Genomic DNA, 26,060 nt, shown 5'->3' with positions numbered 1-26,060 from the left:
TACAGATAATGTTAATATTATTTTTCTAATTTATTTAAGAAAAATATATATTTGTTGATTCTGATGGAGACATTGGGCACATTAACGTAGACATATGTACAATTCTCTTTCATAAATACAAAATTATTTACAACGAGCAAAATTAAATAGGAAAACGTTCTTCTGGGAGGTATGTACACATTGCATTGTTCTCTTAAATTAATGAAGATAATACAAAGACACGTCTACACAAGAACAACACGTATTTTTGGTATCAAATGGATTATTAAAAAAAACAAAGGAATAAAAGCTCTTTGGAGTCCTTCACTGATAAAAAACGTTTTCTTTTTTTTCTTATATAAAAGCAAAAAAAACCCGTCAGCGGCGGTTTTATTGTCAGACCGACTGAACTGGGTCTGCAGCGGTTTCATGAAGGCAGCTTTGAAGTTTTTGATTAATAGAAATATAAAATTCAGCTGGGAACAAATGGACCCGTACGATGAATCCAGCCCAACGGTTCGACTTTGATTATCTTTCAATTCACAAGGCGGAAAGGCAGGAAACAGCTGATTGTTATTAGGGGAACAAAGCCCCCCCCAGTTCACCTGAAACATCATTTACACAGCGATTAATATCCAGGGCTGAAGGCTGGAGATACAACTGGGGCTCAGAGACGGGTGGACTGACAGGCTCAGCGCAGGATTTGAACTTACCATTAAAAACCATAATAAAACTCGTCCAGTCTTCTGGGAGAACATCAGACAGTGACGTTCTCACTCTGATTGCTGGCTTCAAGTCTTTTTGATGTTTTTAGGGACAGAGGCACTTTGGGTTCTGCAGGTTTGGTGATTGTAAGGCGGATATTTTTCATACTGAACAGGCCACAATGTGACGAGGAAAAATTGAACGGCGATTGAAGGTGGACGACAGAATCGTTGTCACAAACTATCCAGCCCAGGTCACAGATACATGATCTGTGGAAAGGTACGGCTGTTTGACCTAAAAGAAAGAGGTTTGCCTCCCATTTCTGCGAGCAGGTCCTCTGATGATTGCGAAATTAGGGAGCATAGCTAAGGCACCCGTCTGTGTGAGAGGCGGACAATTCTCGCTTCGATCGTTTCGATCGTGGATCCAAAGAAGATTAAGAAAGAGTGCAGAGACAGAAAGTCAGGGCAAGATTTAAAGAATGAATAGTGCAAATGATGCCAGACGTTCAGTCTTTCCTCCCTCGTCTTCTCATTGCCATCCGAACATTGACAGTATCCAAGCAGACTAAAACAACAGAAGTCTCTCCATTGAGCAGCAGTAATAAATATTAAATTAAAAAACTGTGTGTAGAATAGATCCTCTGGGTATACTGTTCTGGACAAAACACTTTCAGGCCCTCAGCAGAAAAGATCCTTTGCTGGTGGTCTGAAAAATCTCAGGTTATACCTGAGAACGAGACAGAGAAGCAGCGGTTAGTCATCAGCATACGGCATCACTGCACTGCGCCATGAACATCATTCATGAAGCACAACGTTAGAAGAAATGTTAATAAGTGTTTTTAACCTCTTCCACCTGGAGGCACTGGGACCAGTCCGGACCTGTTAGAAAAAAGTTTGTACTTTCAGCGAGCAGCCCGCCTGAAACACTGCTGTGCTTCATTTCTCTGCAATTTATGGAGCTGCAGTGAAATCAGTGTCGCTGACTCTCACATTCACAGTTGTGATTAGGTCAGCACGATATCTAAACAATAACACTGACGACGGGATATTAGCATTCTTTACATTTTGTGATAGGCGCAGTATTGCAATAACATAGCACAATTTGCCAGCAGTTTAATTGAATTTATAAGACATTAATATTTTGTGTCCTTGCATCGTCACACAGAATACTGCAGTACTAGGATGTATTCATTTTCTCACCCCTACGGGGGGGGCGTTTTTTCCAGTTTTTTGCAAAAAATCTCTCACTCAGAGGTCACAGCTTTGTTCTTTCTTATGGACTTACAGATAAGCTGGAACATTGTAGCCAGAAGACATGCAAACATCAGTGCTGAGCATTAGAGTGAAAGAAAGGGGCATCTGGTGCATATCATATTACTCCAACCGACCAATCACAATGTTGTGATGCTAAAATAGCAGAGCCTGCATCAGGGGTCCAACTCCAGTCCTCGAGGGCCGCTGTCCTGAAACCTTTCCATGTGTCCCGCTGCAACACACCTGAATAACATTAGTAGGTCATTAGCAAGACTCAGAACCTGAACACATGCTGGACAGCGGCCCTCGAGGACTGGAGTTGGACCCCTGGCCTACATAAAGATGAAGTCCTGACGTGAGACTTTGAGTCTGGCTACATTTAGAATTAATTATTTCAAAAAGTTTGCATAAAACAGACGATTAACAGTAATAATGTTTCTCTGTGGCACAAAAGCCCTGAGAGTGAACCTCTCCCATGCACCGAGCAAGCAAGTCAATAAACCGGTAAATACTATTAATAATATGAAAAATACAATCCTGGTGGCTTTTTTCTGCAGATGTCAGCTGCTCTAAATTTGCCTTCTCATTTCCACTTTTAGAGGAAATGTTACTAACAGTTACTAACTTTTTTTTATCTAGATTATTGTGCACACACTGGACCCACACACACAGCTGTCCATCATCCTCATCGAGTTCAAGTCATTTGTATAACAGTATGAATTTAATGCTCTGGACATGCTGAGCAAAGACACGTTGAACCAAGTTTAATTTTGCTTCGTCGAGCTTGCAGAGAAAAACCAAAGTGTAAATTCAGTGTCAGATGTTTAAAGACGACTTTGAACTTTGAACCTTCCTCAGCCTCCCATTCTGCGTTTCGCTGCCACTCTTCCATTAACAAAATGAATCCTTGTAATAGTAATGTGATCGACCCAAGTCAACAACGGAGAGATAAACGCTCGCGTGGTTGTGTTCCTCACCTCAGTAGCAAACACACACTGCTCCAGCTGGTCTGGGATGATGAACACTGAGTGATACAGACTGTCCTTTGCAAAACTGAGAGGAGGGACGATGACGGACGGCTCGCATTTCTTACTGTTAGAGGAAACAAGAGCGAGACAGACAGACAGACAGACAGACGGAGAGAGGGAAGGTTGATCCAACAGCAAACAAAGATTTTGACAGCAAGACTCAGTGAAGATCCCCCCCCACCATGGACTGATCAGTTAAGACACAACGAGCTGCGACTTGTCTGAATTAAACTCACAGGAACGAAGCACAAACAGAAACAGAGATAACTATCAAACCATCAGGTCCTTACAGGTCATACTTGTTCTTGTCCAGGTGCTGCTCCTCCTTTGCCAGGTTGTAATCTGCCATTTTGTTTTTAAACATGGCCACGTTGTCGCTGCCCTTGTCCACCAGCGCTACATCCTTATTGGACATTTTAAGATGAGCTCCCGGGAGGAGGAAGGCCTCTTTCTCCTTCAGGCTGCCCAGAGTCGCTCCAGGTAAGCTCCCGTTCTTGTGCGCCCCTCCGCCAATCACCGCGTTGCGGTTGTTCACCGTCTCCAGGTCGTTTTTTACTGACGTGGAAAGGGCTCTCAGCTCCCTGCCCCGGTACAGGTGGCGCAGAACGAAGATGGCGGCGCACACCAGCAGGGAAAATGTCACTATTCCCAGAGCAATAGCGGCAATCATGGCCGCTGGAGGGTCTCCATTCGCGGCCGGTTTCACAGTTGGCTTGAGAGAGTGTTCGCAGTGCGTGCCCATGAAGTTTCGCGGGCACTGGCACACGGGGCCGGTGAAGTGGGTGAAACACATGCCGCCGTTTTCGCACGGGAACTGGTCGCAGAGGCTGGCGTGCACCGTGCAGTCCTTGCCGGAGAAGCCGAGGGTGCACGTGCAGCTGTAGTTGTTGATTCTGTCGAAGCAGGTTCCGCCGTTCCTGCAGGGATTGCTGGCACAGTCGTCGATGTTGGTCTCGCAGCGAGAGCCGGTGAAGCCTGGCTGACAGCGACACATGACGATGCTGCCAACGTCAAAACACTGAGCACCTGCAGACAGGAAAAAAACAGGTGTGTGTTAATAACAACTGGAGGAAACAACTGGCAAGGTAAAGCAGAAGAGGGCAGATGTTCATCTGCTACTGACTGATGTTGAGACTTCAAAGAGGTGAAACGGGCCCCAGTTTTAGGGTCATTTATTCTGCTGAGCAGTAAGTGTTACCAGATATGTAGTTAGCATGTTGGCCATGAAGCATCATTTGGAAAGGAAATAAAGTGTGTAGACGTTTAATAGATTCTGATGCCTTCAGCCCTGCTTACGAGCTAAAGCCATACAGCAGACACGGGAAACAAGGTTTTTGTGAAATACTCATCATTGAATCGCTCTAAACGTCTCATACGTTCACTGGTATTTCTGAGTATTAGTATGTGGACTAGAAAAAACAGGGGAACCACAGCAGAGCCTTGGGGGAGGCCGGAGGAGGCTAAATACTCCACAGTTTCATTCTAAAAAAACAACAAAAGAAAGAAAGAAAAGAAACCAGGTTTCTGAAAATTTGACAAACTGTGGTAATAATTAAGCCGACAGTGTGCAGAAGACATTTTGAACCCTGCAGACTTGCCACAACGAAGCAAACTCCATCTGGACAGAGGACAGACGAGCCGGGGCTGAGAGCGGGAGGGGAAAAATGTTCTTTACAACATTTCCTCTCAACAGATGCCCCTCAGAAAAACATGTGTGATTAGAAACATCCTGAGAAGTTGTTTTCCAGCAACAGGAAGTCATGTGATCTGCCAGAACAGTGGACTATAAAACTTAAACAGCCATATCCGTCATTTCAGTTTAACTTCTCTGAAACAGGAGAAGATGCGCATCACAAATTAGCTAACAAATGATTCATTTTTGCTTTTGCTGGGATTTCGTGCTCTAAAAGCATTTTTAGTAGGGGAGAGGCACTGATCCTGCAGCCATGTATGGGTTCATGTTGGGCTGTTATTCCAAACTGCAGGCTGTGTGCTGTAAAAACAGACCCATATTTGGTTGTTCTGTGTTGCAACACTGCAAACAGAGCACAGCGTCATCTATCAGGCAGCAGTATTTTTTTACCCTCTGTCAGGCTCACTGAAAGACAGGAATGACTGCAGATTGAAGATAAGCAGGCGGCGGTTTCCACATGTTAATGAGAACCTCAGGGAGAACTGAGGGGTCGACAGGCACCCCGAGAAGCGGGGGCGGATGATAGGCCGATGATGACTGTTGTTTAATTATAAACTCTGAGATATGCTTCCTTTATTAATGACAGGTCTGCCGGTGGAGCCGTCTGACCCTGATAATGCGTCTCCTCTCGTAAACGACGTGAAACTTTAAACTGACTGTTGGCCCAGCTCGCACGAGAACAGGTTACCCAACCACAGACCACAGACTATAGAAATCAAACAGCAAAACATCCTGCACGGTGCAAAATATCAAGCTTTAGAGCCAGATCAACGTTAAAATCTGAACTCCAGCGGTTTTGTTGTGTTTTCCTCGCACGCACACACACACACACACACACACACACACACACACACACACACACACACACACACACACACACACACACACACGGCTGTCAGCTACAACATTAACACTACTTACAGAGAATAAAAAACATTATCTAGCATCTAAACACTCGTGTCTCACCAAAACCATTTTGCATATTAGGTCAGGACAGTTGCTCGTAGCGACGACACTCCCCGGAGGCAGCGGTCTCTACAAACATCCCAGTGTCCGCCACAGGACACGTCCATCCCTAATGAGTCAAGTTTCTTCAAACAACCCAAAACTATTTGTTGGAAATACTTCTCTACGATATCTGGTGCTCTTCTGACTCTTTACGGCAGCAGCAAAGATGCAGACCTGTTGTGGGAAAGAAGTCAAGTTTATCCGCCTCTTTTATTAACACAAGAATGCTTTCATACTGTTTTTGATAACTCTCCTATCCCTCAAACTTTCTCACAGACGTTCTCTGAGGTGAGGATATGTTTATCTCCACAGCTCTAAACAGCTCAGACATCTTGTCTGCCTGACGAGGGCACGATATCCCCAGACGTCCCCAACCCCCCAGATGTAAAACAGTCGATTGCACATTAAACACGCTGAATTAAATCACATGAAATACTGTGCAAAAGTCTTGAATTATCCAAATTTCCTTGTGTTTTTTGGGGAGTTTGTCCGGTTCCAGCTTGACCTCTGTGCCAGCTTCTGTAACGTCTGTGAGGATCTTCAGGAACAGTTCTCCAGACGTCCTGAAGGATTCAAAGCTTTTCTTTCTGCCTTTTGTTCTTCTCTCTGTCGGGATGATCCCAAACTGAGGTCCAGGCTCTGGGGAGGCCGACCAATGACTGATCAGATGTGTGTTTTTCCATGAAGGAATGGTTTTACTGTATCGGCCCTGTGTTTGAATCATCACTGTGCTGAAAAATGAAGCCGTTAGCAGACAGACGGTTTCCAGGTGGTACTACACGGTGGAAGAAAATCCGATGGTTCTTTTTCAGAGTTCATAGTTGCATAAAGATCTGCAACACCACTGACCACAGCCCAAATAATACAGAGCCTCTACCGTGTCTCTCCCGACCTCTCTGCATACCGACCTGATCCTGCAGCATCAGGATGACCGCGACCATCATCCCGACACACCGCACACCATGACAAGACACATCCGGCTGCTTGGAAATCACTTTTTTCACCCCCAAATATTTTTATGTCAAAATGTGAAATCTTTGATTGAACTAAAGAAATGGAAACAACTGATGTGTGTTTATGACAGGCTGCTGGTAACAATGAGCCTAAAGATACAATTTCACAGTGGCTAAGTTGTGTGTTATACGTACACGACACCGGTTCTCTTGTTAGGAGCCTTTGTGTCATCAGGTACAAGATCAGGGCCCTATTTCAGGAAGCCGGTTTAGAAAACTCAGAGTGAAAAACGATACTCAGGGTTGAGTAACCCCGAACTGTCCAACTCGGAATATTCGGTTTCAGAAAGGCTGATAACAATTAGTTCAGTCAACGCGGAGTTGCTTTAACCCCAAGTTAAGCGCGCGCACGAGGATACATAAAGCCCTGATTAGTGGAGCACAGATTAAGCGAGTCACCATGGAGACGGAGGGAAAGAAGGCGCGGTCAATGTATTTTACAGCGCTTGAGGCCGAAATTCTGATGGCAGCATATGCCGATAACATGCAAATTCCGCGGAAAAAAGTAACACAGCCTCAGCTGCAAAACAAAGGGAGCATGCACGGCAAAACATGGCCGACAGAGTCAATGCGTGAGTGTTAATATAAACATTGATCTAGGGATTTCCACCCATTTAACACGTTATTTTATTATATTTTATTTTTTATTTTATACATTTTATTTTGTGACGTGATGTGAGCGCAGGTGCAACCCAACAGGCCCCAAACGTTCCTGGCAGCAAGTAAAAATGAAATATAAAAATATAGTCCAAACAGGTAAGGTGTAATTGTATTATGAGCCATAGTGCTTGGTCTGTTTGTCCGATGTAAATCAATTGCAGTTAGAGGCCACATTAATTTCCCCTCTGTAAGCACTTATTGAAATTATCTGAGCACATTACAAGTACATATTTGCTTACTCTGTATGCTCAAATGTGACCCGTTATAGCCAACAGAAAAAAAGCGGAGGCCCGAAAAACAGGTGGGGGTCCTCCACCACCACCACTCACAGAGCCTGGCCACTTGGCTTCCACATTTGTGATAATGTTGGCAGCATCACATATGATCTTCACAGTGCAGAGAACACAAATTAGCATCCATTACTATAATGAAATAATTTGTTAGTTTGAAATGCTACAGGGAACTATGTACCTGTACATTAATGCTGTGGAAAGACTTCCTGTTCACATAGTCTCCTTCATTTACTGAAGGAGCAATGATTGGAATGTGAGTGCCATCTGTACAGCCAATCACGCCTGGGAACCGTGAGAATAAATGTAAAATGTAAGTAGTAGTCCAAGTATCACCACATCATGAATTAAGTTTTGTTCATCCTGATACCTGCAATTTTGTGGCATCCCTCTTTGATAAATCTTGTGGGTCTATGACCGGGGAACACCACAGACGAGTGCAGGAGACGTTTCAGTGCAACTGTAACATTCCTGACTGCCCGACAGACGGTAGCCTTGGAAACGTGCTCAGCGTCACCAATATTATACAGAAAGCTCCCGTTTGCAAAAAACCGAAGTGCAATACAAATAATATGTACAGAACTGAGAGAATGTCCGCGATGTGTCACATGAGCAGTATTAGGCCTGAGGATGTTATCCAAATAAATTATAGATTGTGCTGAAAAACGGTGACGTTCACACAGGAAATCATCAGGAAATGATAAAATGTCCGAACGCGCTCTAATCACTCTCTCCCGGCGGAGAGCTCTGCGGAGAATTTGGGCTTCAACATCTACTGGCTCTTCAAGGAAGGGGCACGCCATGTCTGACACTTCCTACAGTCAGGTTTCTGACAAAGAGGCGGAGACAGTCAGGGTTAGTTGAAGTAAACCTGCTAGGGGGCAGGTTAGCTTCACGGAGTGTGTCGTCATAGTAACTCACTCAGGATCAATCTAAACTCGCTTTGTGAAACCGGAAACCCAGAGTTTCCGTTAACTCAGGGTATACTTACTCAGAGTTTGCACTAAACCGGCTTCCTGAAACAGGGCCCTGGACAGAACACGAGTGAAAACGTGGCCAGTGTGTAAAAATCTGTACACTCAGGTTCTGTGTAAGCAAACGATAAAGACGTGACTGACTCAAGACTTTTGCACAGTGCTTTAAGTATATGATGAGGTTACATCACAGTTTAATTAGTGATATTTATGACATTTGAATATTCAGCGTGTATATGATTGAATACTATCAGTACCAAAAAGCCTGAATCAATATTTATGATCAACTACAGTTGAACTATTATGGATTATTGATCTGGAGCAATTTGAAGTTCTGGACACAAATAAGAGAAAATAATACTGATAAGAATAAACTGCTTGAAAAGAGAAATGAAAACTTTCACTGTGTTTCCTGGATCGTTTGCATTAACTGACTTCTCAGGAATCACACACACGTCTGCGGATATTTGCGTGCCACTATGAGCCGACTTTATGGTTATCTTGCTGTTGTGAAGCTCTGGTCTGCATTTCCAGGAAGAAATGAGCCGTGGATGAAAACTCTATCAGACCGTTAACAGCTGGCAGCAGAGCTGGACTCTCGACAGAGTCGAGTGCAATCAGGTAGGTGAACAAAAGGACGAGCTCGTCTCCAGAGCTGCTGCGAAAACAGGTTTGTTTAAGGCAACGAGGACACAGTGTTTGTAATTGTGCGGGAGGTGACGAGACATGTTCGAGAGCTCCCGCCAAGCAACACACACACAGCACTAACACCACTCGCAGGTGGAGCGGCTAACGTTGATTATGCTGACCAAGCGCACCCTCGTCATTGCAAAGACGCCCCCAGATGGCAGCAGCCAAGTCTTCTGGGTACCAAACGGATCTAAACGAGGTCCAGGACACTACAGGACACTACAGGTCGCTCAGCCACACGGCCTGAATCCATACCCTGATCATTAGCAGCTGCTTTGGTGGTCCGAGTAGGGATCTACGCAAAGCCTGGCACTCGTCCCGACACATGTCTTTGATTACAAGCGTTTAAAGATCGCAGGTCCACGTCTGTGTACAGTTACTGGTAGAAACGTTTAACTTTGCATCATAAATTGTGCTCAGAGCAGAAAGGACTCAACATTTTCCAAACACTGGAACAATTCAGTGCAGGGTTGACGAGTGCTTGCAAACTTTATTGTAAAAGCCGTGCGACATGCACAACAGTCATGCTAACCTGCTTCCACTCATGCCTGCAGTGAGAGACGGTCTTCAAAATAAACTTTGGCTCATAAGCCAGCGACAGACAGATATGACCATCGTGAGGGCAGGTGGAGGAAGAACAGAGCTACTAATGTGCTTTTAACTCTGTGAAGCTGATGAAAATCTACATTTCTGCAGCTGCTTGTGCCGAGCGTTGTTGGTGCTACAGTCATGGCAACATCAAAGCTCTAAATCGCGTTAAGGAGCTCTCAGCCTACGTTAGGCTGCGGGTAATAAAGCTCATGTCATGCTTCATCAACTGAAATATAAACCGAGAAGCATAAGCAGATGTTTTATCCGCTCCTATCCTTCGTTGGCAGCAGAGAAATATTTGGTTCACAACAAGAACAACAAATGACAACATAACGATTCCCAGGAAGAGTCGGGACTGGTAATTCATGTTCTATCACATCTGAAAGGCTCGCTGTGAGGTTTACAGGAGTTTAGCTCCGATTCTCTCCACACCAGCCTTCGCACTCTGGGCAAGACTAAGCCGAGCCCCAAACGAGTCGCTGCAAATGAATGCATTTCATCTAAGCATGCAAATTCCAAATATTCATATTCTGAATATGAATTTACCGTCTCCAGAACCTGATAAGATATGAGTGATGTTATCAGTGCTGACCGGGAAACTGGGAACCAGCAAAATAAACAAAGGTGACTTTGATCTGCTCCAACACAAACATCAGGCCTCGTCTCAGTAATGCTTTTTATATTTCTGTCATGTAGAGAGGAGAGACCGTTAACTGTAATGGAAAGCTGCAGCCAGACAGGTAGGAGTCACCAAACAGTAACATCATTTGCTCTTTTTTGTGTCTTATTACTAAAAACACCTCAAACCTGAACTCTACCACAGCTGTGCAGTTTAGAGCAACACGCTGCTGATCAGAAGACAGATTAACATCCCAGTGACGCAGATGATGCACTGAGATTTGATTTTCCTGAGGCTGTCCCTGCACTTCAAGCCACATATACCAGCTGAGAAGTCAACCCTCTGATGTCTGAATCATCCTCGGTGACCTCAGCGCCAACCCGAGTCATCAAAATATCAGGAAACAAAGAAAATGACCGTTGGAGCTGAAATGCTTCAAAACCTCAGCAGGTTACGCGAGCTGTAGCAGCCATGTCTAAAATATGCACTGATATCTTCAAGCTCACACGGCGCCTACAAAGCACCGAATCTGCAACTATTTTTTATTTAGACGAAGACTGTAAGACTGTGTTGACTCCGACAGGAGCGACCTTTCACTTAACCTGACTGCTGGGTGACAACGAAAGTAAACACAATGAAACTGAACTGGTTGAAACTCTGGTGCATTTCTGTGTGTTGTGGTTGTTTCACGTGTCATTATTTAATCATTACTGCAGCCTGTGCACTGTGGGACATTGATTTATAGCAGTATTTAAATTAAAGTTTAACTGATGCACGGCCCAGCCTTTGGGATGTCGAGGCTTTAAGCCAAGGCCGCCAACGCAAAGCCACTGCAGTAAAATCATCAGAGCTGAAGAGTCGCACAAACAGCAGGTGAGAAAAAGCACCAAACTCTGATAAGCTGAGAAGCATTCAAAGAATCTGCACGTAATAAAGAAAAGCAGCCAGACTGGACACATTCCTGCAGCTCAGTCCCTCTTTACACTTTGAGCTGCAGCGATCTCATTCAGAGACTTCGGCTGCTATTTTTAGCTGCACAGACGCCAACGCTGGTTAGCGAACAAATCGGATATTAGTTTCACGGATTAAACACGCGTGAGTGCGCATTTACTGCATTGTTTACATGGATGTCAGCCACTTGCACGTCTGAACTGCACAGGCACAGAGTATCTCAACTTTCTATCAGCTTTTCCTGCTCCCAACGTGTTTTGGATGCACTGATAGGAGGCTGCTGTTACGTGGTTCAGTCTTATCTGGCAAGTACAAACAGGACTGTTGGAACAATAAAGCCGAGCCTGCTGTTCTGTTTGTATTCAGTTTGCAGCAGCAGCTCAGAAAGCACGCGATCGATCAGGCAGACCGGGCGCACGAGAAAATAAACCAGCACAACCGTCTTTGTCCTTTACCAGAGCGTGTCCCTCTCCACAGCCACCTCTGGAACTCCCACAGTGTGTGAAACATGCCTGTGATTGGCTCACACGCAGACCAGGTGAAAATGCAAACGTGAGCCCTCTCTCTCGTTACATTTGTTTCTGAGGAAAGTTCAAAAATGGTATTAAGTCATAATATCTGCCTGGTTCTGTTCATTGTATAAAAGTGGTTAATGGGGACCTAATAAGATTTTTAACAGTGATGTTTTCGACGTATGTTGTGGCGTCAAAACTTCACTAGGAATCCACGAGTCCCTGCAAACACACACGTGCACGTCTATGAAGGCGTTTGAATGCAAAGGTATCTCAATAGTGTGTGTGTGTGTTAGCAGAGACACAGCAAAGTCACAGTTTTCAGTTTTCTCTGATGACTCATGCGATGCTGTGATGATGCTTCAAAAGCCTGGGCGGCTGCTTCCTCCAGTTCCTCACTGACCTGCTTCTTCTCAGGAACGTATTTTGAAGTATTTGACTTGCATGACTTATTCCAAATGTATCTGCAGAGGAGCAAACGCAGCAGCGTGCATCGTGTCACCACGGCACTGAATTAAAAGTAAGTGTTGCTCCACATGTGTGAATTCTGAGAGGTCTGTCAACTATTTCCTGTTAATCATCAAGCCGACTGTTTACAGGAGGCTAAACCAACCCTTGGACCACAGGTGTCGAACTCCAGGCCTCGAGGGCAGGTTTTAGACGTAACCTTGATACAGGACAGCTGATTTAAATGGCTAAATTACGTCCTCAACATGTCCTGAAGTTCTCCAGATGCCTGATGATGAACTAATCGTGTGATTCAGGTGTGTTGACCCAGGGTGAGATCTAAAACCTGCAGGACTCCGGCCCTTGAGGCCTGGAGTTTGACACCCCTGCCTTAGACGTTGCCCAGGAGCTCCTGAGGGGCTCTGCTGGTGACCCTGAACAGATGCTGAATCCAGCTGCCAGGCTGAGCCGATGGAACTTTGATATATTCGATTTTTATTACCAAAAACATGAAAGTTTTATTTTTACGCCTTATAGCTCATGAAAACCAAAATTCCAGTATCTCAAATTATTAGAAATATTTCAGGTTTGCGTCGTTCACTGTTGGAACAGCATAAACACCGTGCAGCTTTTGGTCTAGTTGACTACATGCAAACACAACCGTGGGGACGACTGTTGACCTGGACTGAGCTGATCCTCGAGGAGCCAAATTTCTCTTTTCACTGAAGTAAGTTTTGCATTTTGTTTGGAAACGAAGGTCCTGGAGGAAGTCGGAGACACAGAATCCAGGGGTCTGAAGTCTAATGTCAGGTTTCTGTGATGGTTTGGGGTGTCGTCCAAAATCGGCGCAGCCATCTACCAGAAGATGCTAGCGCACTTCATGCTTCCAACTGCTGACGAGGTTTGCTAACCACGACAGGAACACGAGACGCACCCGACAGGAGCTGGTGGCCGTCACAGCTTCAACAACGCCTGAGCAACAACACGCTCGCCATGTCCACGACACACTGATGCAGCGGTTCGTGGTAATGGGACTCCAACCACGTGTGTGAATCAACTGCTATCAGAAGTCTCTGTATGCAAATCTTTATTTATATACATTCTAATAATATGAGATACAGTGCTTTAGATTTTCATGAGCTAAAAGCAGTAAAAAAGCTTTCAAATATGTGACTTTACATGTAATAGATAGAGAGTATATGAAATCTGCAGCCTTGTGGATTCGAGCCCATTTGGGGTCGTCAGCCTGGAGGTCTGAGGGTCGTTCTGGCCCTGTGTGAACAGTCTGTGGCCAAACATCATTCAAAGAGAACTTAAAACGTACTAGGATAACATAGAAATGTAACTGTGAACTTTAGCATGGTTAGAGATCAGACGGCACTCTGTGTTTCTGATGATGTGAAGTGCATGAACTGGGCTACACTCGACTGGTACCGTTAGTGCAGGGGCTGCTGCTGCTGCATCGATCCATCCTCTTCTCACAGTTGGAGCCTGTGAAGTTGGACGGGCAGCGGCAGGTGTACCCGCCGGTGTCTTCCTGTATGCAAGTGCCTCCATTAAAGCACGGCCCGTCAGCGCACCTCATGGCGCTGATCTCGCAGCTCTTCCCGTAGAAACCCTGAGGGCACGTGCAGGAGTAATCGTTCTCCGAGTCCTGGAGGAGAGACAGAGGAGAAGAACAAGGTGAGGAGGCGACAAGCAAAGCTGCGTGTGATTCTGATTCTGCAGCATCGGTTAGCAAAGGTGCGGCCTGCTGCGAGCAGTTAGTGCAGGTTATAGTTCGGTGAACTATTACATCATCAGCAAAATCACACGGACTTTGCACCAGCAATCCGCACCGTTACCCCTCTGAGGTATAAGCACTGTCAGAATTAGCTTTGTGAACATTAGTGTGAGATTTTGTTTAAGATACTATTTTAATTTATCAGAAGGTTCAATAAACAGCACTGATGAATGAAACATTTACTGACAATTACTTCATGCTTCAGGCTCCCTAAAAGATGATGATGAGCGAACAGTGTTAACACTAAGTTCTAAACCATCATCACCAACAGCCCCATTCCCCTAACCTGACCCCGACCCCGACCTTTACCTCAGTTGTGGAGAAAAACGCTTTATTGGAAATGCACACCAGCTGATTACTCTTTGTTTTTTCCTCCCTGATTGCTAAGACTTTGCACAACAAGATTTGGATTAGCGTGACTGTTACGACTGAGTGTGCAGGTGCTCCTCCATGATTGGTGCATCCAGGGTGGATGGATCGTACCGACTGGCTAACAACCGGGAGGCAGCGCATAAGAAGACACCGCCAGGGACTGCCAGGTGATTCATCCTCGGCCCGACCCAACCGGCAGACCGTTCACTGTGTCACTATGTTGGTTTAATGTAGGAGCATGTAGGGGTGGACCGCCTTTTTGTTGTGGTCTGGCCGCGCCTAGACGGGCCATAACAGTGACCATCAGTGACCTCTGACCTCTCAGGGCTAACAGCTTGACATCCAGTCCGACTGTGTCTGGCATTTTTGTTCCAACATGCTACTCCGCCAGGAAACGCTCTATCCTGCACGTGAGAAGCTGGTAAAGTTGGGAGTTACTTCCTAAACGATCTGAAGAGTTAAAGAAAAGGAGGTTTGGCTGCACCGAGCCCGTTGCTGACTTACGTTGCAGCTGCCGCCGTTCCTGCAGGGGTTGCTGTCGCACTCGTTGACTTCGACCTCGCAGTCTTTGCCGGTGTAGCCGGGCCGGCAGGCGCACGTATAGCTGCCCTCGCCGGTGTTGGTGCAGGAGGCGCCGTTCTGGCACGGCTTGTGGTTGGTGCAGTAATTCAGGTCTGCAGTGAAGAAAGAAGATTACAGGAAACGGGAAACAACAACATCCACAACAAGAGACGAGGCAACTGTGGCGTCTGCTGTTTTAGTGTTTTGATTGTTACCATAATCCTTGTCGGTGTCGGTGCTGTGCTTTTGGAAACCGAATTTCCCAGAGGAACCCACCCGAGGGATTAATAAAGTTTTATCTTATCTTTGGTGTTTGAAAGTCGAACTCAAAACCACAACAAAATCCCCTCAGTGCCACTAAATTAAAGTGTTTTGGTTTTGTTATTATGATTGATATTTCTAATTTCACACAGACACATCTGTGGAGTTCCCTGTTCACAATGCGATTCATGTGTTTTCTTGCAAACATAATTCACGAGTCCAGCTCATCTCTGCAGCGACAGATGGAGCTGCTGTAAAACACTAAACAACATGTTTCTGTTTGAAATGCTAAAACCAGCTGACACAGTTGGAAACTGTCGCATTAACCACGACAGCAGCAGGCAGGTAATTTAACATTTACAACAATATTTATTCTACTGCTACTATTCTGCTGCAGATCTCAAACACAGATCCACGTAACCCTAATCAATCAGCAGGTGATTGGTGATGTATCTTAGAGGTGAGAGGTTTGGTTAAGCTGACAGTTTACTGTTCAGAACGGGAAAAGCAAAAATGTTCAGGACTTCATTTGAAATGCAACATGTAGTTAAGTTTTAGGTACCTGAACATTTTTGAGTCTACTGAACAATCACTTTAAAGCAATGTAATTATCCATAACCAGAATGCAAATAATGTAAACCCTGAGCGGTGCATGTAGAGGCAAAAAGACAGAAAGTTTGTCATGTGAGCTGTTATTAGATTACTTGGATCAATGCGAGTGATCGGTGTGTGAACATATGTACAAAAAAGGAAAATAAAAGGAAAGGTATTAAGGAAAATGTAAAAGGACTCAGGATGGCGCCCTGAGGTGCCCCGCTTCAGCTCAAACACAATGCTGTCAACCTCGGTGCCTTTGTCTAAAGGTTTACTTTTATAAATGATCAAATGCTGCTGAGGAGCAAATCCTCATTCCCAGGGTGCCAAATCCTGCCGTTAAAAGTTCAAATAGAGGACTCGGTGTCCTCTGTGCTCGGCGTCATCGATGGAAGCAACAGTGGGACTGTTTTTCTCCCAGCTCGTCACATATGGATGTCCGGTCAGGCACCAGCAGTGTCACGTCTGAGGGGAATATTAGAAATGGCTTTTCTACCATCCCACCACCCTCCCACTGCCCTGTCTGGACTTTGTGGGAAGAAAAACATATTTATTGTTCATGTTTTGGTTATACTGGCCCAACATAACCGTCTTCATTTAAACACAGTACATGTGGCTTTTTTCTGCATACATGCAGATGACGCACATAAAAACATCCCCTCATAAAGATCTGTTATCAAATGTGGAAATTTGTCTTTAATGTGTTCAATCTTTAACCTTAAATCTATTGATATTCTGCAGATGAGCAGGGTCAGAGGTCATAGCTCTGCATGGCAGCACAGTTCTCAGTTCTGGGATTTAAAAACCGCTGTGGCCAAAAGTTTGTGTCACCAAAGACAAAACTGAATGTTTAAATTCTTTATATGAAATGTTCATGATTACTCTTCACTGCGTCACAGCAAAAACAATCATCTGAACTGAAGGTTCAGCAGCAAAGTGCATGAAACACAACATTTGTGTGGCTAACCTGCTGTGGTGCGTGGCTTTAAAGAACCTGCGTATAAAGTAATCATTGTTACAGTCACTTAAAAACTGTTATTGGCTCATAAAACTAAACCAGCAGCTTATTTCTAAAGATTGTCAGAAATGTATTTAGAGCTGCTGACACGATGTCTGCTGACATTTCAGGTAAAAGTCTCTGAAACAGAAAATAACTGATGCGGTGAACCAAAAGCTTGTCTGCAAAGGGGTTTGCTTCCACACGAATGCAGCCCTCATTTCATATCAGCCCCAAGCTTCTTCTATATTGTGAATAAATTGCATCATATCAGGTCATTTAAAGATATAAGTGACAAATTAATCTGATCTTAGTTAGTCAGACGCCTCCGGCATCAGAAACGATGGTTAAAAACAGCTCTACACTTCCTTAAACTAAAAATAAAACATCTTTAAAGAGCACTCTTGGTTTTTACTTGCTGTTCGATGAGAGTTGTGAAATAAATCATAGTTTCAGCTAAAATGCGTCACTGTGGGAGGACAGTAACAGCTGACGTACAGGCAGAAAAACACCTCATAGTGAAATACATCAGCTTCACACTGTTTTCCTGAAAGTTTAAATCGTTGCCAACAAACTGGGTGAATCTTTTTGCAGCTCTGAAAGTGTGTGGATTTATTTCAATAAACAGAAAAAGGAGAAGTTACAAATCAGCCGCAGCGTCGGTTTGTTGTGGGGGTGGGGTGGGGGTATGCTTGAACCTGCAAAGGAAACCCTCAGCTGCCCGTTAACCCCACCGGGGCGACGCTCCCGCAGGTTTAAACCCACCTTGGTCGCAGTACAGGCCGCCCCAGCCCTCCCTGCAGTCGCACTGCCAGGGCAGCTTACAGGTCCCGTGTTTGCAGCCGGGGTGTCGGACGCACTCGTCGCAGCTCTTGCCCTGCCAGCCCTGCTGGCACACGCACTCCCGGGGAGACTTGCAGAAACCATGCTGCTCGCTGCACCCTGCACAGATGGCTGATGGGAGGAGGAGGGACGCAGGGAGAGAGAGGGCAGGAGGAGGAAGGTCAAAGAACGCAAGAAAGAGAGGGAAGGGAGGAAATATTATCATGACTGTGTGTGTGTGTGTGTGTGTGTGTGTGTGTGTGTGTGTGTGTGTGTGTGTGTGTGTGTGAGAGAGACAAAACAGCTCCTCACCCGTCTAAGGGACTCGTCCTTAAACTCACACACGGTCACGATTACATGACTGCATCACGTTAACTTTCTTTAATTTCCTGGAGACTCACTTTAACCTGGACCTGCTGAAAGCTCACCTTAAAACTGAATGAATAAACGCACGCGCACGCGCACACACACACACACACACACACACACACACACACACGCACACACACACACACACACACACACACACACACACACACACACACACACAGCTCCCCTACAAGTGCTTGTTAAGTGCTGAACGAAGCAGCTGGCCCGCACAACAAAAGCAACACATGCTGTCTCCTTTCACGCAAGGCAGCACACATTAAGCTGCAGCGCGTGTCCCCTTAAAGGCGGGCGGGCCGGGGGCCGACTGGGGGCCCATTGTTGATCTCAAAACAAAAGGAGCAGACCTCAGAGGCACACACGCACACTGGAAACGACATAAGCTCTAACATCTCTTTTTTGTCCCCTGCAGCCACCAGGGCCAGCGGTGGCACTGACAACTGCTTGACTTCACAATTTCAAGGCTGCCAAGGGTCCCATTCTTTACCCCCCCCCCCCTCCTCAGCAGGAGAAACGTTAGAATAAAAAATGGAGGGAGCTCAGGAGGAGGAGTTGCACTACTGGCACTACTGTAAGAAAACAAGAGATCGCTCCTGATTTGGAGCCAGTTTTGTTGCATCATTGAACGTTTTTAGTATATTTTCGTGAGACTGGAGCCGTTAAAAACAGCTTTGCTCAGCGTGTGACTCTGGGTGTAATCTTAAGTGAGAAGGGCACCAATGACTCTCCTCAAATGATCATAAGCAGTAAAATTACACCTTAAAGGACAATTTCTGTTGAATTGCTGAAAGCATCACAGAGGACACTCACCCACTGTGCAATACTCTCCTTTCCAGCCCTCCAGGCAGTTAATCTTCCCTTCCTTGTCACAGGTGTAGTGGCCGAAGGTGTCGTTGCGTGGCCGGCAGTAGGCGGAGCAGGCCTCCCCGTGGTAGAACTCCTTGCACACGACGTGGTAGGAGTAGTGGAGCTCGCTCTGGTTGCTGGTGTTCTCGCCCTTGGTCCAGTCCTCTCCAACCCTCAGCTTGTGGCGGGTGGCCAGCCGGCTGATCAGGTTGTTCGGATTCTCTGGTTGGAAATACATCATCATCATCATCATCAGACAAAAACACCACTCGTGTTTTTAATTATGTTCGTCTGTGGCGATAGTAAACATTAACAAATAATAGTTTTAAGTGTCTTTATCTGGTGCTTGTTGATGTTCACAGGTACGAATCACGAGTGGATTCTCTGTGCGGGAAGATGAACTGTGAGCATGAGGCCTGATTGTGTGAGCTGTCGCCACCTGCCGGTGAGCCGGCGGCGATGCGTCGGGAGTTTACCTATGGACCGTCCTGGAGCGTCCGCCTTCCAGGCTTCAATGATCAGAGAGAACGTCCCCTGAAAGTAACCGGGAAAGGAAACATCTTAGTTAGTTAGATGTTAGTAGACGTGGAGGGAAACGGCACATTTGAGTTTGCTTTGTCTTTCTGAGGCTTTTGAGAAAAGTTTCTTCTTCTCTGGATGTTTGTGGCTGAAAACCTTTAAGATTTCAAGAGCAATAAAGAAATAACTCCTTTAGTGCATTCGCTGCGCTGCTGTCACGCCTGAAACACGCGTGACTGTCGTTACTTACCGGCCACTTGAATTGAAACTGCACTCTTATGGGCTCTCTCTCGGAGATGGAGTTGGAGTCGGCGTCGAAGACATCCGTGAACGCTTCGCCGTACGTGCACGGCGGCTCCGGCTTAATAACGTTCTGCGAGTGTTTGAGGCACACGCGGAAAAAAATCAGGCAGTCCTCAGACTTTTGGCCACAGATGCCGCTGGAGCTGGTGAAGGAGTCGATCTTGAGCTCGAAAACTCCGGCGGTAAGAGCCTGAGGGGGGCAAAGAGAGGAGAGGGGTCACCTGGTGCAAAGACGCACACGAATTCATCACTGCAAAACGGCGCACGTCTGCATCACAAACCCGACGCGCGCGGTTTCTGCAGCGCAGCGTGTCCGAAACACGTAACACAACAGTTTAACAAAAGCATCAACAAAGCCCCACGCCCCCGTGGGTCCCGTGAGCGCTGTCACTCACCGTCTGTGCCAAGGCGAGCAGCAGGAGACACGGCAGCAGCGAGCGTGCCATGGCGCGTCCACAGGTCCAGTGCGTAAAGTCCAAAGGATCCAAAATCAAACGGAGAGACGAAGAAAAACCTCCAGAAAGAGCGGGCAGTGTCCGCGGTGTGCAACCCGAACTGAAACAAAGTTTAATCCGCTCCGCGGTGAACTCTGGACCGCAGCTGTCGTCCCACCTCCTTTATACCTCAGGAGGAGGGCAGGAAGGAGGTGCGTCGACTGCAAGGAGGGAGGGCTGCTGTGCTGATGTTTCTGTGAAATGAGTTTAGAACGAAAGAAAAACAAAAGCAGCAGTGAGTGAAACTCCCCATGCCGCGCGCCGTTACGCACGCTTTACGCGTTCTTTTAACTTTTTATTTTTCAGGCGCTTCTTTTCTCCAGCGCTGCGAGAACACGAAGCCTGAGCCACTCAGATTATACAGATTTCCAACACTCTGTGTGACGATGTCACGAGGGACGGGGGCTGAGGGACGGGGGGGATGCTTTGATTGGCTTTCACCAGCTGATGGTGCAATTACGCAGCAAAGCGCCAGGAGCCAAACGCTCACGACCGAGGCGCTGCTTTTACTGCCTCTGTGACGTCACAAAGTGTCCGCAGGTATTTACCTTCTGCGGTCAGCACGCTGAGGCAGTGAAATGTGCTGTGGAAGTGAAACTACCTCTCCGCGCACACCACACGCGCCTCTCCTGTCGCGTGCCGTCCCACGAGTGGGGAGGAAGACTGAAATTATGGTGGGTGGTTTTGAAGCTCTGAAGCGCGAAACAGCGAAGTCAGAAGAACCTGAACGTGGTCCTGTCAAGTTCTTAGTGTGGCAGGATTAAATCACCACAACTTATCCTGACACGTCGCCTGAGATTTTTATATTCAGAGGTTGAGTTTAAAATGCGCGAAACTTTTATTGTTTGATTTAGAGCTGCTGAAACCAATAAAACCAACAAATTCAGCTGTTGGTCCGGAATTGGACTGATGTGTTTCACAGTTTTTTATATTTGCAGATTAAAGATATCTGCAGTCTTTAATCTGCAGTCTTTAATCTGCGGGGACTGCACAGGTTACACAAATAAATCAATCACTGAGAATTTGTGTTCAGTGAAGTCACCTGATAGTAATCAAACTAAAGCACTTTCCACGTTTCTGTGATCGAGCTGTGGCTCAGTCTCATACATTCAGTTTAGTTTAATGACTCAGACTCTGCTGTGAGAGATGTTAGAAAAGAATGAAGAGCCCAGTCCAGCTGTCCGTCACACGCACACTTACAGCTGCTTTGTCCCGTTTGGAGTTTTGCTTCTTTCTCATCACTGGTTTGCTTTTTACCCATCAGGGCTCTCCAACACCAACCGAGTCATTTTGGGAGCCCAGTTATACTCGCTGTTCTTCAGGTCGGTGTCACACGTCACAGTGGGACAGAGTGACGTCGTTATTTTTCATCAACATAAGCAATGGGGCGAACTTAAACCAAACAGGGATCTCTGCTGATCTTTGACATATTTCTACTCTTGCACTACAGCAGCTCTGCATGATCCACAGTTCATAATAATCTTTCTTTATCTAACACTCGCCCTCAGGTGCAGCCTCGGAGCTGCTGTCTGAAACAAGCTCCTCGTTCCTCAGCTTTTGCGCCTCCAGGCTGCCGTAGCTGAGGCACACCTCACACACACTTCAACAAATGAGATTTCAATCTAGATTACATGCACCTTAGTGTGAGTGTGTGAGTGTGTGTGTGTGTGTGTGTGTGGGGGGGGGGGGGTCTCAGCTGTATGATAATGACCCACCTTCAGGCCGTGGAGCTTCACTGATGTTGCTAACTTGTCACCAAAAACAGAGCCATAAACTCTCTGCGTACAGTGTCAACACATGAGAGTAAATAAGGCCTGCTGCATTCATTCATGTATTCATTCATTCATTCATTCATTCATTCATTCATTCATTCATGTATTACTGGTAATGCCTGAGCCCTGAGCTCACTAGGTGTTTCCAGGGGTGTTTAAATGCACACAGACTTGAGTTTTAACCAATCAGAGCTGTCGTTGCTGCGTTGCTGTGAAGGTGCCAGTTTTCAGCTGGCTGTGTTCTGTTTGCAGCTAAACAGCTGCTGCTGCTGCTGCTGCTGCTGGTGGTGGTGGTGGTGGTGCTGGTGGTGGTGGGGTCTAATCTACAGAGAGAACTTTAAACCAGTTTAACAGCTGTGGAGCTTTCAGGTGACTTTTGAAAGTTACTCTGGTTAAATTTAGAAGAATAAACCTGATCTCAGAGCTACTGCGGAGCTTTGAGCTCACAGGTTTGAAGAGCACTTCCATAAACCCAGATTTCTGCTGTCAGCTGTGAAAACAAAGACACTCCTGCTCAATTTCAGGAAAATGTTCAGCGAATGGACCGAAACACAGAGCTCGGGCCTCCCCTTCACCTCAGGTGTATGAGGAGGAGGCGCTCATGCTGATGAGCTGTAGCTTTTGTTGGGCTGCCACCCCCACCGCCCAACCCCCCACCTCCACCATTTGTATTTGAATGAGGGCAGCGCGTGCCTCTGCTGGTCCTGAATTCAGCCCCCCTCCTTCCTGGCACGAGGCATGCTTCATCACACCCTATTGTCTGTGTGTGTGTGTGTGTGTGTGTGTGTGTGTGTGTGTGTCGCAGGGATGAATTCTATAATATAAACCAACAACAACAGATGTTTGGCTCGAGACGAGTCGGCAGAGTCTCAGAGAAACAAGAAGGAGGCGTGAAAACTCCTCCGAGCTGTAAACTGGATGTTTCACACATAAACTGGTCACATGACCCCAGCCCATGTGATGTCACTGAGGAAGAACAGGAGGAAGAGCTGAAAGTCAGAGCATCATTTTTCCAGCTGTGCAGGCTTCAGGGTGAAGGTCTGATCTTATCCTCAGACCACAGCACGACGTCTCATTTCAAGAATCAAGTGCAGTTTTTCCCAAACCCTAAAACACGTTTGCAGAAACTTTTGACTCGGCTGCACATCCGAGTCCAACAACATCCCAGAACCAATTCTGCCGTTTGGTTTCATACATGTGCAAAAACACAACGTGTCACAGCTCTGCCCCTCACATCGTCTACAGTTCATATTAACCTTCATCACGTCGTGCTGTTTAAGCAGGGAGCTCAGTGCTGCTCGTGAATCTCAAGGAGGATGTGCAGAAACATCCAATCAGAGCTGCATCGACATGCAGGTGAAAACTGCTCAAACCACATTCTCACATAAGTGATTGAATCTGCTAGAAAGAGAGGAAGCGCTTTAGTGCACGAATGCATGTTTAAACATTCGAGTCAGACCGTCTCAGTCCTGCAGCAGCCGCCTGACGCTGGAAACACGTCAGCTTCATGCAGTGTTTGTGTATGGATGCATGGATGCATCGGGAGGGGTGATGAGTCAGAGTACCGGGCTGTGGTCGACTCCTTTGTCACGTGGTGCGAGCAGAATCATCTGCAGCTCAACGTGGCAAAGACCAAGGAACTGATCGTGGACTTCAGTAAGACCAGGAAACACTTGACCCCGTTTCAATCCACAGGGTCAACGTGGACATTGTGGACGACTATAAATGCCTCTGGGTTTAAAAACACTACCACACTTTACAGGAAGGGCCGGAGTCATCTCTATTTTCTGAGGCGGCTGAGGTCCTTTAACATCTGTCGAACTATGCTCTGGATTTTCTACGAGTCTGTTTTGGCCAGTCCTCTATGCTGTTGCATGCTGGGGCAGCAGGTTGAGGCTTGCTGATGCTAACAGACTAAATAAACTGATCCACAAGGCCAATAATGTTGTGGGGCTGGAGCTGGACTCCCTTAAAGTGGTGTCGGAGGCGAATGTTGTCCAAGATAAAGACAATGTTGGACACCCCCTCCCACCCACTCCATGACGTGCTGGCTAGCCACAGGAGCACGTTCAGTGAGAGACAGATTACTGAAAAGCACCACTGAACGACACAGGACATCATTCCTGCCCGTGGCTCCCTGTACAACTCCTCCACCTAACACACTAAACACTGCAACAGTTGCACCCTTTCTCTTTCTTATTCGGTAATGTTGCTGTCAATTTTCAAGATATTTCCTTATAATCACATCTGCCAACCCTGGATACTTATTATGTGTTGATTTTTACATATTGTGCTATTCCTTATATCCTGACATATTGTATTGTTAAATAGTTTAGTCTGTTTTTGTTAATGCAACTGCAACCCACATAATTTCCTCAGGGATTAATAAAGCATGCTGATTCTGTTATCTCTCTCTCTCTCTGTGTGTGTGTGTGTGTGTGTGTGTGTGTGTGTGTGTGTGTGTGAGATTTATGAATGAAATTGTGAAAAATGGCCTCCGTTTATTATATGAGCGAGTTCTAATGTGGCGCATGCGTTTCGAGCTTTAGAGCGTCTTTTTTTTACCTGATGAGCACGTGCAGCGTCGGCACCCCGGGGAGTGAGGGCGCGTGCACACACCAGCAGGAAGCTTCAGCGGACAATATGCACATATTCAATCGCGCGCCATCTGCTTATCGATCAGACCTCCCCCTCCTCAGACACACGCGCGCCACGCGCTTCGCCTCCTCCAAATGAGTATGTGCGCGTGCCCCTGCGCACGGGAGCGACAGGTTGATGCAGGTGAGCCTCAGTTGCTGCTTTTGTTTTGTTCAAAGCTTTATTGATCAGGTGAAACGCCGCGGACTGCGTCACAGCATCGCAGGTAAAGCTTCGTTTACATTGAGCGAAAGTCAGAGGTTAAAGGTCAGCAGGTTTCCTCGTGTGTCTGTGTCTCTGAAGTGAGGAAGAGGAGGCCCAGTGCTCCATCAGCCCGAGCTCTGCTCCTCCTCCTGAGGAGGTTTTACTGCCGCCGGAAGGACCTGAAAGGCTTCACACCTCCATCGCCTCCTTTTGTCCTCCAACACGTGCCCAAATGGCCCGACGAGAGGCGGCACGAGCTTTTGTTCAGGTGAGACGACACATGGCGTGTGCCGCCCGCGAGGAGGATAAAGGAGGTGTCTGGGGGGAGGCAGGCCGTGGGAAAGTCTCAGGTGTGAACAGCTTGGTGCGTTCACAAAAGTGAGCGAGGCGTCAACTCTGACACCTGAGCAGACATGCGCAGATAAACAAACGCTCTGCATCAGGAGGAGGGGGCGTAGTCTGGAGGGTCCTGAAGGAGCAGGCAGGTAAATGACAGAGCACGGTGAAGTCTCACCTGTGAATCAGGGACTGTGTTAGCCCCGCCCACACGAACAAAGTTAATTTTATATTTTTTATATTTTCTTATATTTTTAAAAGAGTTTTTTCTTTTTTTCTTATTTTTAGACTCAAAATTTTCATTTAATTTTCTTACTTTAAATATTTCTCCTGTTTTTTTGTTTTTAACTGTCATTTAAATTATTATCTCCTTTGTTTTATTTTACTTTTTATAATTTACTTGAGCGCTTGTCTTGTGAGTAGTTTTACCTTCAGGAGATATTTCGCTTTGTCATATTGATAATAAAATGTTGAAATTATCCCCCCGGTGTAAGTAAAGTGTGTTTCAGTGTAAATGTGACACCTGAGCTGGTTTAGTGTTTTTGGGGCTGCAGTCTGCTGCCTTCTGTTAGGTGTGACAGCTGAACAGCCGTGAGCTGCTGTGAGGCAAATGTCGGAGTCATAAAGCTCTGCGGCAGCCTCGGCGTTCCCAGGTTCACAGCTCCACACTGAGCTGTGGGAAGTCTGAGTGGAAGCACATTTAGGTCCCAAACCTCCCAGCCTGCACTCAGAAACGAGCCGCGGCTCAGATCAGTG

The 26,060-nt window shown here is 46.3% G+C and overlaps 1 protein-coding gene across 3 annotated transcripts; it reads right to left on the bottom strand.

The window, feature by feature from the left end:
* On the bottom strand, positions 1-21,660 carry dlc (deltaC). 3 transcript variants are annotated; one of them, XM_086262497.1, is made up of 12 exons: positions 21,556-21,660; positions 20,257-20,549; positions 19,809-20,051; positions 19,516-19,573; positions 19,004-19,261; positions 17,750-17,938; positions 15,076-15,245; positions 13,851-14,070; positions 3,259-3,994; positions 2,918-3,032; positions 1,531-1,565; positions 1-1,413 (listed from the first exon to the last, which is right to left on the bottom strand). In XM_086262497.1, exons 2-12 carry the CDS (start codon positions 20,305-20,307, stop codon positions 1,365-1,367), a joined length of 2,124 nt encoding a protein of 707 aa, XP_086118623.1. In that variant the 5' UTR covers positions 20,308-20,549; positions 21,556-21,660; the 3' UTR covers positions 1-1,364. The 3 variants fall into 3 exon arrangements, with proteins under 3 accessions (XP_086118623.1, XP_086118624.1, XP_086118622.1); XM_086262498.1 differs by lacking the exon at positions 1,531-1,565 and having other exon boundaries at positions 21,556-21,658; XM_086262496.1 differs by lacking the exons at positions 1-1,413; positions 1,531-1,565 and having other exon boundaries at positions 2,275-3,032; positions 21,556-21,659.
* Between the last annotated feature and the right edge of the window lie 4,400 nt (positions 21,661-26,060).

This window comes from Aulonocara sp. 'chitande type north' Nkhata Bay, linkage group LG14, assembly GCF_057382095.1.
Source record: "Aulonocara sp. 'chitande type north' Nkhata Bay isolate Kocher_YH1m ecotype deep benthic linkage group LG14, A_spYH_male_GT1.1, whole genome shotgun sequence".
NCBI classification, from domain to species: domain Eukaryota; kingdom Metazoa; phylum Chordata; class Actinopteri; order Cichliformes; family Cichlidae; genus Aulonocara; species Aulonocara sp. 'chitande type north' Nkhata Bay.
This window is presented reverse-complemented; position numbering and strand designations above follow the sequence as displayed.